The sequence below is a fragment of the Wyeomyia smithii genome, chromosome 3 (genome assembly GCF_029784165.1).
Source record: "Wyeomyia smithii strain HCP4-BCI-WySm-NY-G18 chromosome 3, ASM2978416v1, whole genome shotgun sequence".
Taxonomy (NCBI): domain Eukaryota; kingdom Metazoa; phylum Arthropoda; class Insecta; order Diptera; family Culicidae; genus Wyeomyia; species Wyeomyia smithii.
Window position 1 is genome coordinate 230,025,487 of NC_073696.1, and position 13,009 is coordinate 230,038,495.

Sequence of the window (13,009 nt, forward strand, 5' to 3'; positions counted from 1 at the left end):
TTCCTATTTCATTTAGCTCCTACTGACAGTGTCCATAAGTCGAGAATCTATCGAGATTCGAACATGCGTAGGCTGAATTACTAGATCGATACTTCAATGAGACTGCAAAATGAAGATGGATCAACCTCAATGGCTTTTCAGAACAAAGTTCTGCCTACCATCACTTACACTTCTTTGACAATGTTTGCATCAGCTAATTCTCCGCATATAAACTGCCTCTATCTCAATTGCCATTCCAGTCAATGATTGAGTCTCGCTGTCAGCAAGTCGCTGAGTTCAGGTGCGGTCGTCACTCTAATCAAGCAAGATAATAAAGAACTGGAAACAAACACAAAATGCTCGGACTTCTGCTAATTTCGTTGGTTTTAATCACGGTTATCTGGTTTGCACTCACGGTTACAAGCAACATTCGACTGACACGTGAACTGCAACGCAAACTTCCGACCTTTCGAAGTGTTCCCTCGGTACCGATATTCGGCAATGCACATCTCTACCGACCGGATGTTACTCCGCCCGGATTGTTCAAAACGCTCACTAGCTTTCATCGTCGTTTCGGGAATGATTTGATCGCGCAATCGTTTCTTAATAAACCGGGGCTTCAAGTGACCAGCGCGACAATTGTGGAACAAGTTATTAACGCCAAAACCATTAGGAAGTCGCTTATCTACGACTTTGTAAAGCCATGGCTGAACGAAGGTTTGATTACCGCAGTGGGTAAGAAGTGGGCACAGCGTAGGAAGATAATTACACCTGCGTTTCATTTTAAAATGCTGGAAGAGTTTTTGGCAATATTCAACGAAAAAGCCGAGCTTTTCGTTTCGAAACTGAATCGGCACCTGAACAAGGGAGATTTCAACATTTACGAGCACGTTTCTCTTTGTACTCTGGATATTATTTCCGAGTCTGCTATGGGTGTAAAAATAAATGCCCTGGATGATCCGGATTCACCGTACGTCAAGGCTGTTAAGCAGTAAGTATAAATCTGTGATAATAGGGAACAAATTACAAAGTTGTTTTTTGTTTTTCAGAATGTCCAATATAATTTTTATGCGATTGTTCAGTTTGTTCAGAGAATTTAAAATTGTCTTCCATCTGAGCAAAGCTGTTCATCGTCAGAAATCTGCCCTGGCGGTTCTTCATGGCTTCACGGATACGGTTATTCGTGAACGCAAAGCTCAGCTTGAAAATGACTACGCACGCGAATCAACCTTGCAACAGCTGGAGGAAACTGATATCTATGGTAAGAGAAAAATGACTCTTCTCGAGCTTCTGCTTAACATTTCGGTAAATAACCAACCATTGAGCAATTCCGACATCCGAGAAGAAGTGGATACTTTTATGTTTGCTGGACATGATACTACGACATCATGCATCAGTTTTAGTGCTTATCACATCGCTGAGAACCCGATGGTTCAGGAGAAGTTGTACGATGAAATGGTGCATGTGCTAGGAAAGGATTTCAAAAATTCCAAATTGACATTCGGTGCACTGCAGGACTTAAAATATTTGGAAATGACCATTAAAGAGGTGCTTAGAATACATCCCTCCGTTCCAATTATAGGCAGAAAAACAACCGGTGATCTGGTTATAAACGGTCAGACACTTCCTGCCGGCGTTGATATTGCTGTACTCATCTATGCCATGCATAACAATCCGGAGGTATTCCCAGAACCTGAGCAATTCGACCCAGAAAGATTTAACGAAGAGAACAGTAGTAAGCGACACCCTTACTCTTATATACCCTTTAGTGCCGGCTCCAGGAATTGCGTAGGGCAGAAATATGCAATGTTAGAGATTAAAACTACTCTCGTAAAGTTGTTAGCAAACTATCGTTTACTACCGTGTGATCCCGTAAACAAGGTACGCATAATGACCGATATGACGCTCCGTCCGGTAAATGGAACCTTTGTTAAAATCGAACCACGTCATATACAAGCATTAACAATATAAATATGAAAAAATGAGCTTCACAGTTTGTCATGTCGCATACAGATAAGGCCTTCAATAAAAAATGGTTGAAGAAAAAGTTTCATTCAACGCTATATATTTTATAACTAACTATTTGGTGAATCATTTAGTACTGCAACTTTCCTCCTGTTTGCCTTTTTCCACAATTTGTTCCGCTATTTCAGCGTACTTCTCCTTCCGAAGCTCCTTCTGCGCCTCATCCAGCAAAACATTATGCAGCAAAAAGCGATTACTGTTAACGTTCGGCACCAACGGTGGATAAGGATTCCCTCTGAGCTCAAGTACTGCCCGTGGACGATACCAGCCCGGGTAGTCCTTCGGTGCTTTGTACATCCTCGTCACGGACACCGTGTACTGCTCGTAGCGTGGGGCCAAAACTTTGAACAACTTGTGCACCAGTTGCTTCTCCACCAGCCAAAAATCTGCCATTTCCATTGTAGGCCGGTGGCAGTCACCATACCGAATTGCGTCGGAAATAAGCCGCTCGGCATAACCGCGTGCTTCGTCGGCTCGCTGGTAATTCAGTTCGATACGTTCGTGCTTTATCAGTGCCGTCACGGTTTTGCGCAGCTTCCCAAGTCTGCCCTCTGGTCCATCCTTGTTTTTTAGATTACGGTGCCGGGGTCGAACAGCTATCTTCAGCTGCGACATCAGTTTGGCCACCTCCGCCTGATTCATTCTGGAAGTGGGGATACTGATCCGTTCGAAGTGTGGTTACTTGAGTAGTTCGTAAATTTGGACTCAGAAATAAGCGATTATTTAATCAAAAACACATTTTATCACTTTAAAGTAGGAATTCAACCCAAACCAAAACAAAGAAGTGACAGAATTATCGAAAAAATATCGACGCCCACTGCCTGTCAATACTAGCGTAAACCCACAAAAGGGCGTAAATAGAAAACACCAAATTCCTACATTGAAAATAAAGCAAGGGATTGGTATGGTAGCCTTCAAGCGTATCGAACATCTATTTCTGTACCGTTCATCACAAAACTTCGTTTTATGCCGTCACAATTTGCTTCTATATGTTTTGGGGCACAATTATTGTACAAAATATCACTTAGAATATCAAATTACATACAAAAATCTTGAGAAACTGCTCAAAATTATCCGATAAGCTGTCAATAACTGCAGTCAACATTTGGTCGGTTTGCCCGAATCAACATAAGATGAGGGTAAACTGACCATTTTTCGGGTGCCAGTGCCAGTGATGTTGGTAACGCGTCAAATGTGTGGTAGCTGACAGCGGTGCCATCCCCGTGAAATAAAGCCTGTAGTACCAAGGGAATGGTATGGTAGCCTCCAAGCGTTACGAACATCTATTTCTGTACCGTTTGTCCCAAAACTACTTCTCTGCTGTCACAGTTTGCTTCACTTGGTTTGGGACACAATTAATGTACTAAATATCACTTACAATATCACATACCATGTGAAAACCTTAAGAAATTGCTCACAACTGTCTGATTTGCTATTAATAATTGCAGTCAACATTTAGCCGGTTTGCCCGAATCAACATAACATAAGGGTAAACTGCCTATTTTTCGGGTGCCAGTGCCAGTGATGTTGGTAACGCGTCAAATGTATGGTAGCTGACAGCGATGCCATTCCCGTGTGTAGTACACTCTTTGACCGAGCGTCAAATACAGGGGGATGCTAAGAAGGTTATGTTTTATGAACCAACATCTCTAGCAGACAATAAAAGAATAAGAAGAAAGAGAAACGTTATTTGTAAACATCGGGTGTAAATAGTTGCAAGTTATTGAATAAAGAATACTGTAAATAAAATTTCACGGAATTTCTAAACAATAAACAGCGTTTTCTTGTTTTAAAAACTATTCGGATAAACCATTTAAAATAAGTTAAGACGGAGGTGCTTCATTCCGCCGGTTCAGAATTAAATGTTTCGTGCCATCATGCGTGAGCGATTTCCATAATTTCCACGATAAGGAAAATCACAATGCTGAGAAAAATTCTAAACATCTTTTTCCTAAGGATTCTCAACGTCGTCTTCAGTGGTTGCAAGCGATTTCTTTTGCAAAAAATGTCGATTTCGACGTTAATAAAATCAATTTTGATGTCGTATGTCTGTGTTCCCTACACTTTGATTCTGCTGCGTACGATGTTTCTGCATTTTTCATGTTAACAACAATATCGCACGCTTAGCCTTGAGGCTAACAGCGGTCTCGATCAACTAGATTAGTTGAGAGAATTTGTTATCGATATTGTTTTTGGCACATTTTTTCATGTGTAGGATAAGTACAACGATACACCGTGCCCCAGTGCTGGTCGAGAAAATTTCCAGCTCGAAAAGATCCTCGACTCGATCGGGAATCGACCCCGATATCACAACCGTGTGGGAGAGCTAGCCGACCGACATCGCTAACCACAGAGCCACGGGGACCACAATTTCATTATTTCATGTTAAGGTCTTTCTATATATTTATTACTTACATCGATTCAAACTCCTTCTTGCAGACCTAAGAGGAAACTTTAAGATTCAAGAGTTCACCTAAATGTAGTTCAATTATATTAGGATAAAGTTTTAGTCTTTCCATGAAATAAGTTCGAGCCCAGGATTGGTAACTTTTCAGGTTTAATATTGATGGGGACTCTGCAATCTATTTCAGCTCCGACAATAATGCCTATAGTGACAGTACTCTTCCCAGGTTAGCTCATGATACGAAAATTATAAAAATTCCTGTCCGAAATCAGCAGCATCTAGTTTCACACGAATATTATCTTGTCCTGAACGGCTCCTTTGCCTGCAAACTATTCATTTTACTTGGTGATTGAGAAAAAACTAGTTTGCACAATACCTGCAGTGATTTTGGTCCAATATCGGTGAGAATCAAGTGAATTAATTTATATTGTTTCGCTGTCTAAACTCTCCTGCAATCCGAACGATCGTGAGAACAAAAAATAAAACGTCAAAAACAACTTTGTTTTGGGCTGTATTTCGAATATAGCCCCGATATTAAACCTACTGTCAAACGTGTAGGATTGAGATAGGGTTGCCATTCCCCTGGTCAAATATTTGTCACTTTTTGACAGATAAAAATTTGGTCAAAGATAATTATTTGCCACTCTCCAATTTTAACATGGGGCAAACAACAACCATGATGACAAAAAAATTTGACCATTATGTCAGAAGGTCAAATATTTGACCATTAGACAAAGAGTGTACTACAGGCTTAATACACACAACATTATGAAGTAGAAATTCACTTACATCGGTGCTAGAAGCCGAATCATTTCGTATTGATGTGGAATACACTTACGACTCAATCAATACACCGCACTAGCATTCTAGAAGGGAAACATATAATATTCACGTGTCATCCATCACACTAACAATGTTGATACCAATTAATATTTGAAGATGTTGCTTTAAATATGAAATGTACTGCCAATATAATTGAATGTTTTTTCTGTTCAGTTTGCCAAGATCTTTCATAGGACAGCCAAATGTAGAATGATGATTTTTGTAAGTTGTTGCATATAAATGTTAAAAATGATAATGCAAAATGATGAAGATATATGGGAATTTGTGCTGCATAATAGTAAAATAATTTAGCAGTTTTAACAATTTATTTTCTTCTTTTATTACATGTTTGCCTAACTAAATATCGCTATCTTGAAAGGTGAACTGGTAATTCTTTCTAAAATATATTTTGCCCTTACATTTGTGTACCATTATAGGCTGGCCATCAAAAGTTTTTAAAAGTTTTATGAAATATAAATTTGATATTTTTCTTACTTCGAAAGCTTGGTAATGTTCATCGAACATATTACATTCATATAATACTCCAACAATATACAAATCAGAATGGGTTTTTATTATCTCTTCGATTTCATACAGTTCTGTTACGCCATTTGTAGTTATTGTTAAAAACACTCCTCGCTACCAACAACTGCATAACAACATCACTTGATGAATGTTATTTGTAAAAATCTTCGAAACATTAACGAAAATATTTACCTCAGATTTGCTGGAAGTGCTCGGTGCCCCATATACCTAGGTTTAGCGTGTATGAATTTTGAAGTGTGAAAAATGGCTGAAAGTGCAAAGGAATGCTTGCTGCGCAAAAAATTAATAAAGTACGGCTTACCGCAAAATATTTGCGATATATTAATCAGTAAGTCTGTTTAAATATAAAAAAAACGAATTTAAAAATCTACTGATTTTAGGACATCGAGTTAATGCTGAAAATTTTGCAGAAGTGGGTAAATTGCTCGTCAACCTGAAGCTCGCATAGAGGACAGTGATGAACAAACAACAACTGTTTTAGAAGTTAAATTTGAACTATGAAAACATGTCCCACGAAGCTGTTACACAACAGTAAAATCGAGCTAGTAGAAGATTTTTAAAATTTGTCTATATTGGATAAAACGCCAATTGTGGAATAATGAAACCTAAACAAATCATTGCAGAGTGTTCTCTGCAATACGTTATAGAATTCACAACTACGCAACGTATCTATATTAACTCCCAAAAAGCACTCGTGAAAACTTAACATATTGGAAAACAGATAGAATTTTTTGGACTACATTTATTTTTTAAAATACCTAAAGCATATCACAGAACTCAATCTATTTATTCCTTGTATCGCATTTACCTGCAGTACGGAACTACCAATGTTTTGACCTTCCCTGCTAGTATGAACCTAACACCAGACTCTGCTCTTTCACTGACCCGGTATATGGGGCACCGAGCACTTCCAGCAAATCTGAGGTAAATATTTAAGTTAATGTTTCGAAGATTTTTACAAATAACATTCATCAAGTGATGTTGTTATGCAGTTGTTGGTAGCGAGGAGTGTTTTTAACAATAACTACAAATAGCGTAACAGAACTCTATGAAATCGAAAAGATATTAAAAACCCATTCTGATTTGTATATTGTTGGAGTATTATATGAATGTAATATGTTCGATGAACATTACCAAGCTTTCGAAGTAAGAAAAGATCAAATTTGTATTTCATAAAACTTTTAAAAACTTTTGATGGCCAGCCTATAATGGTACACAAATGTAAGGGCAAAATATATTTTAGAAAGAATTACCAGTTCACCTTTCAAGATAGCGATATTTAGTTAGGCAAACATGTAATAAAAGAAGAAAATAAATTGTTAAACTGTTGAATTTTACTATTATGCAGCACAAATTCCCATATATCTTCATCATTTTGCATTATCATTTTTAACATTTATATGCAACAACTTACGAAAATCATCATTCTACATTTGGCTGTCATACGAAAGATCTTGGAAAACTGAACAGGAAAAACATTCAATTATATTGGCAGTACATTTCATATTTCAAGCAACATCTTCAAATATTAATTGGTATCAACATTGATAGTGTAATGGATGACACGTGAATATTATATATTTCCCTTCTAGAATGTTAGTGCGGTGTATTGATTGAGTCGTAAGTGTATCAGGGTTGATATTTGTTGACACTCTTGAGTGAAAGTGAAAAAAAGCATCCATAAACGTTATTTTTTTACAATCCTTTCAGAGTTCTCCCTTCCCGCTTTTTGCATGGAAGTGAACTGTCAAAAATCCTCATTATATTTCATGCGATGAAAGCAAGACAACAAAATCAGTTTAACAGTTAACGAAGATTGTCAAGGCATCGGTCAGTGTCAGTGAAAAAGTGTTTCGGTGAGGTTCATTTTGGTTGAGTGGACTGTTTGTTTTTCTTTTTCGCTTTGAAGTGAAAATCATTCGGTTGGATTTGTCGTCAAATTTTATTTCGTAACCGTGAACGATGCACGCGATCTATTTCATCTGAGTATAACAGCACGTTACTAGGACGAAAATCTAGTGTATCTGAAAGAGTGCTGCGATCATTGGAAGTGAAAATTGAAAATGATTGGCTGTAATTTTCGAAGAATTCTGCTGGGGAAAATGACTTTTATCAGCACTGAAGTGTATTCCACATCAATATGAAATGGTTCGGCTTTTAGCACCGATATAAGTGAATTCCACTTCATAATGCTGTGTGTATTATTTTCAGTGTAAATTGAGTGTAACGTACTCACTTTTGTATTTTGATTCAAAATGTCAAAAAATGAGTAACATTGATTAACGAAACTGAGTAACTTTCACTCAGTCTTCTTATTTTTCTAATTTACTCACTTGTGTGTTTCTGTTCATTTCTGGAGAAACAACGATCACTTTTATTCAATCACCACAACTTATTAAAAACCTTTTATGGCACATTATTTGCACGAGTTGATAGCGGAAGGATCACTCTAGCCTTCTGAACGAAAGGCTTGCTTGGGAGAGTTACTAAAGCTGAACCATTACCAAAATGAAAAGACGCTCCGGAAAAACGATGGAAGCAGATAGGACGTGGGCACCTCCCTAACACCGGACAATAAACACAGCAGTGATGAGCATTTATCCACAATTGGGCTCTCGGTAGTGCTGGGTTTTGTCTTCATGATGCTTGTCGATTAGATGTCATCGTGGCGCAAGAATGGATGATGCGTAAATTAACAGCCACAATCTGGTGAACTACACTCAAAATAATTTTCACGTCATAATTACCGGAAAAGTTATGTGAACATTTTCCACTGTCATTTTTACGTAGATTCTACGTGATTGTCATTTGAGTTCATCCTGATCTGGTGAAATGATTTATCCTATGAATCTTAAACAGCAGACATATGCATTTTATGTGACTTTCACGTAGAATTCAACTACCGGTAAAATGGAAAGCATTCGATTATCTGCTAGCTACTACGATTGATACAACGTAAAATTTCCAAATTTTGTTTCCCCAATTCTTAAGAGACGGCAAATAGTTTTTATAAATTTTAGAAATATGCTTGATAAATCGCACGGCCATGCAAAATCAAACGACATAAAAACGGACAAATATTACGACATTTGCCGGCGATAACTATTGTAAGCTGCAACTGTTTATGTATAGGAAACTCCTCGACCTTTGAACTAAATCTGTGTGAAACCTGTAAGCTCAAGGCTCGATGTCAAATTCGTACGGTTTTTCGAAAGCTCACTTATTGGCAAGCCGTCGAGAAATTCTATTTTATTGTCAGAGACTGAGTTAGACAACAGCTTCGCCATTTTGATTTCTGTGTATTTTCACATAGAGAGTTCACGCGATACTTCTTCTATGACATTCTGTTTGACGTTGTCAAGTTCACGTAGATTGTGCATGTGATTTTCACGTAGATGTTATGTTTGTCACATAAATCATGCAAAATGACAGAAAATGAATAAGTACAGGAAATTTCACGTAACAATAATGTGAAAAATATTTTGATTGTAGCTTTTTTTCGCGAAGCAATGCGGAAGATACGGAAATAATATAAAATATTAATAATTAGGTAACTTGATAGGAAATAAATCTATAACATTTTAACGATTTTACTTATGTTGTTTTCAAATCTTAATTTCCGAATTTCTGTTTAGGGGAGATCCACTTTTAACGAAATTGAGTAAAATTCTACTCAATTTAGTGTAAAAACGGCAGAGCGTGTGTGCTCAAATATTGGACTTCGGATGGCAACCTTGTTCTCCACCTAAGATTAAACTGTCAGTTGATGGACCATTGACCGCATTTTCTTTATTTATTTCGTGTGCTGGGATTTTATTATTTCCCAACTCCAGAAACAATATATCAGTATAAATTATGAGAAAAAAATTTAATCCATAATTGTAAACTATTGTATGTGTTTGTTAATTCCATCTTCCCTAGAAATAAGTATTCTATGGCAGCATATTAAAAACGGTACCAACATGCCTTTAACCGATCGAGAGAAAACAATCGTTTCAACAGCGGTGCTTGCCGCAGTGGGTGTCGGCACTTTGTGTGTCATAATCAATCGAAAACGGCTCTTCCGTAGATTTACCGATCCGTTCTACAATCAAACGGTAGAAGTTATTACTAATTCCGATGAGTGTCAAAAGATCGTCGGAACACTGCGAAGCCACTGCCAGGAGTACCGGGTGCTAGGACTAGACTGTGAATGGGTCAGCGAACAGGGTAAACGCCACCCGGTGGCTCTATTACAGCTGGCCTCGCACCGAGGACTTTGTGCACTGTTTCGGCTGTGTGAAATAAGGCGAATACCCACGGAATTGAGCGACCTGCTCAACGATCCAACTATATTGAAGGTCGGTGTTGGTCCCGTGGAAGATGCCAAACTGCTAAAATCTGACTACAATCTAAAGGTCGCCAGTGCATTTGATCTACGACATTTGGCCGAAAAGGCCGGTATTCCTGGACCTTACGGGATGGCTAGGTTAGCCCAGAAAACTTTAGGCTTTACTATGGATAAGCATTGGCGTGTACGGGCTTCCAACTGGGAGAATCCAGAGCTGTCACAGCGACAGATCGCGTACGCTGCCAACGATGTTCACGTAGCGGTGGAACTGTTCGAGCGGTTTGCCAAACGCGTGGTTCCTCGGTAAGATGATTTGGTGGGATGAAAATGCGAGAGTGTAATTCTATGATTTTCTTTGTCACAGTGGTCTTTTAAAGTCCCGAAAGGATTGGTATCAACAGGTTCTAAGTGAAGTGGATTGTTACCTAGATCAACGGTACACGGACAAACCCAGCGGACGTGGTAGTACCGGAAAAGGCAAAAACAAGCTGCTGGGAGGACCTAATGGGTAAGTCTCTGGGATAAATTCTAATACGATTGGCGATTAATCGGCTTATTTCAGCCAAGACAATAGGTCATTAGGTCATAAATAGAAATACGATAGTCAATGTATTACACAAAATTGAATATATATATTTTCCTATTATTATTTTTTTGTTAATTCAAACTCTTGGAAACACTCAAAAAATTCTAATAAATTTGCGAATGAGTTGTTCGTTATTGAATTTTCCACATTTTACAGTGCAAACATCAACACGATCATAAAACGTTCGATGGCGACCCGTGCTAAGCCCCTGTACGATAACTGCCTGATGCAGGCACCGGATGGTGAACTGCTGTGCACCTGTGACCGCAAGAAAGCGGAATGGTACGTGATCAAGGAGCTAGCGGAAATCGTTGCCGATCAGCCGACCTACACGATCCGTCTGAAGTTTGAGCCGAAGGGCCGTGCTGTAGGGGATGTTGGCCGGTATTATCAAATCCCCAAAGAAAACCGGTGCGTCGTTTGTGGAGCCAAAGATTCCTACATTCGAAAGAATGTTGTTCCACGCGATTATAGGAAGCATTTTCCACGTAAGTTTTAACGTTGTATTTTATAGTTTTGAAACTAAAAAAAAACACTTCCTTACAGTGGTAATGAAAGAACATATCTCGCACGACGTTCTGCTGCTGTGTGCTCCCTGCCACAGAAAGAGCACTATGTCTGACGAAAACATGCGACTTAAACTTACCTCTATGTGCACGGCACCGTATTCTACGCAGGAAAACCCAAAAGAAATACGCGTCGAGAACATGTCGGATCTGCGAAAAGCTGCCCGTGCTCTGTTTCATTTTTCCGACAAGATTCCCGAAGAGCGTCGGAAAAGTTTGGAGCGAAAGGTGAAGAAGCTGGTCCCGAAAGGAACGGAAATTAATAAGGAAATGTTGGAACATTACGCTAACATCAATGTGACCATCGCTAACGAAGAGTACTGTGCCCACGGTGCGAAGGTGGTGGAGTACTTCAAACAAACACACGGTGGATTAAGCGAATTGGAGAGAATGTGGCGGGAGCATTTTCTGCGTATAATGAAACCCAAGCATATGCCGGATTTGTGGTCGGTAGAACACAATTTCAAAAGGTAGGAAAACGATTACTCATGTTTCTATGATTAAAAGGGCACTTTTTTCAGATTGGAAATTCGAGCTGACGAAGGTCGAGTTGACGAGCAAGACCTCTTGGTGGCTGGTGTCAAACGACCAATTTTAAATGGTTCCTCTTCAAATAGCAATAGTAGTAACAGCATCAGTCTCACATTTAGCAACAGCAGCAGCAATAGTAAAACTTTCAGCCTCGGAACCATATCCATATCCAACAATTCATTGCAGAAAGAGAACACAACAGACAACGACAGTACTGCCAGAGACTTTCCAACCTACGCCGATGAAGAGGCCGCATCGACAACGAACGGATCCGAGCTGGCCGTAACCCAGTCTAACATCAATAGGACGGAGTTCTTCTCTAATCGGGACGAAACGAAGCACGGAGCAACGGCGTACGAATCCGCCACCGCTGGTGGTTCGAGCGGTACTAGTTTAGGTAACAGCGAAAGTGACCCCTTCCGAACGTTAGCTCCATCTGCGTCACCGTCGACGCTTAATGCAGTCGAGCTGGACGAGAGCGAGCAGGAAGCGACTGTAAACGATTTCGCTTCAATCGAATCCAGCTACGATTCGGATGATTCTGATTCGACTCTCTCGCAGCCATCGATGACTTTGCTGAATTCGACTGACGACTGGGAAGCGGAAGCCAATGAACCTAGCGTTAACGGGACACTAGGGCAGTGGAAGTAGTAGTGAGAGGTTTGCAGTTTACTCTCCAGTTTTACGATGTAGTTATTTCGCATTTATCATTCTAGCCGATAGCTCGTGTTTGTGAAAGGAACTGTTTTTGCATGACGAAATTGTTACTAATAAAGTTTTATCCTTGACCGAGCGCGACTGCGAAGTTGAAATATCATGTTGAACGATGACAAACCGCTGGGTATGGGTTATCATTTGTTTTGGCTTTTGAGCATTTGTTCTCGATGCTAAGAGTCGTGTCCTTCCTGTATAATAGGCGAATTACAGATTGGCATACCGGAAATCCGGAAATATCGGGATCGATTGGCTTCAATAAAAAACTTCATCAGAATAAATATTGTAAGATTTCTATTGAGAATCCTTCTACTAAAACACAATAAGTAAAGATTCAAACCGTCCATAAAAATCGTTCATGGTACGGATGAAGTGAAAAACTGATTTCATTTTGGTCGTTCCGATGCCGATCACTATTCACTATTATAATATTATCTACCTTCACACCTTATCCTCAAAAACTATAGCTTTAGTTTTAACTGTTTAATCTAGTTTTCTACTTTGTA

General features: G+C 39.1%; 3 protein-coding genes across 4 annotated transcripts; 2 read left to right on the forward strand and 1 right to left on the reverse strand.

Annotated features, from left to right (window-relative positions):
• The first annotated feature begins 226 nt into the window (after positions 1-226).
• On the forward strand, positions 227-2,032 carry LOC129731547 (cytochrome P450 4d2-like). The gene is made up of 2 exons (XM_055691632.1): positions 227-970; positions 1,029-2,032. The coding sequence occupies exons 1-2, from the start codon at positions 336-338 to the stop codon at positions 1,948-1,950; spliced, it is 1,557 nt and encodes a 518-aa protein (XP_055547607.1). The 5' UTR covers positions 227-335; the 3' UTR covers positions 1,951-2,032.
• On the reverse strand, positions 2,028-2,793 carry LOC129731548 (39S ribosomal protein L17, mitochondrial). Its single transcript, XM_055691633.1, has one exon. The coding sequence runs from the start codon at positions 2,644-2,646 to the stop codon at positions 2,071-2,073; it is 576 nt and encodes a 191-aa protein (XP_055547608.1). The 5' UTR covers positions 2,647-2,793; the 3' UTR covers positions 2,028-2,070.
• Positions 2,794-9,538: 6,745 nt separating this feature from the next.
• Positions 9,539-12,582, forward strand: LOC129726386 (exonuclease 3'-5' domain-containing protein 2). 2 transcript variants are annotated; one of them, XM_055683010.1, is made up of 6 exons: positions 9,539-10,116; positions 10,174-10,409; positions 10,471-10,614; positions 10,849-11,180; positions 11,239-11,728; positions 11,780-12,582. In XM_055683010.1, exons 1-6 carry the CDS (start codon positions 9,670-9,672, stop codon positions 12,438-12,440), a joined length of 2,310 nt encoding a protein of 769 aa, XP_055538985.1. In that variant the 5' UTR covers positions 9,539-9,669; the 3' UTR covers positions 12,441-12,582. The 2 variants fall into 2 exon arrangements, with proteins under 2 accessions (XP_055538985.1, XP_055538984.1); XM_055683009.1 differs by having other exon boundaries at positions 9,539-10,409.
• The last annotated feature ends 427 nt before the right edge of the window (positions 12,583-13,009 follow it).

Coding starts and splice junctions, on each gene's coding strand:
- LOC129726386 (XM_055683009.1), top strand. CDS start 9,670: ATGTGTTTGTTAATTCCATCTTCCCTAGAAATAAGTATTCTATGGCAG. Junction 10,410..10,470: donor GCCAAACGCGTGGTTCCTCG/GTAAGATGATTT, acceptor TCTTTGTCACAG/TGGTCTTTTAAAGTCCCGAA. Junction 11,181..11,238: donor TTATAGGAAGCATTTTCCAC/GTAAGTTTTAAC, acceptor ACTTCCTTACAG/TGGTAATGAAAGAACATATC.
- LOC129731548 (XM_055691633.1), bottom strand. CDS start 2,646: ATGAATCAGGCGGAGGTGGCCAAACTGATGTCGCAGCTGAAGATAGCT.
- LOC129731547 (XM_055691632.1), top strand. CDS start 336: ATGCTCGGACTTCTGCTAATTTCGTTGGTTTTAATCACGGTTATCTGG. Junction 971..1,028: donor TACGTCAAGGCTGTTAAGCA/GTAAGTATAAAT, acceptor TTTGTTTTTCAG/AATGTCCAATATAATTTTTA.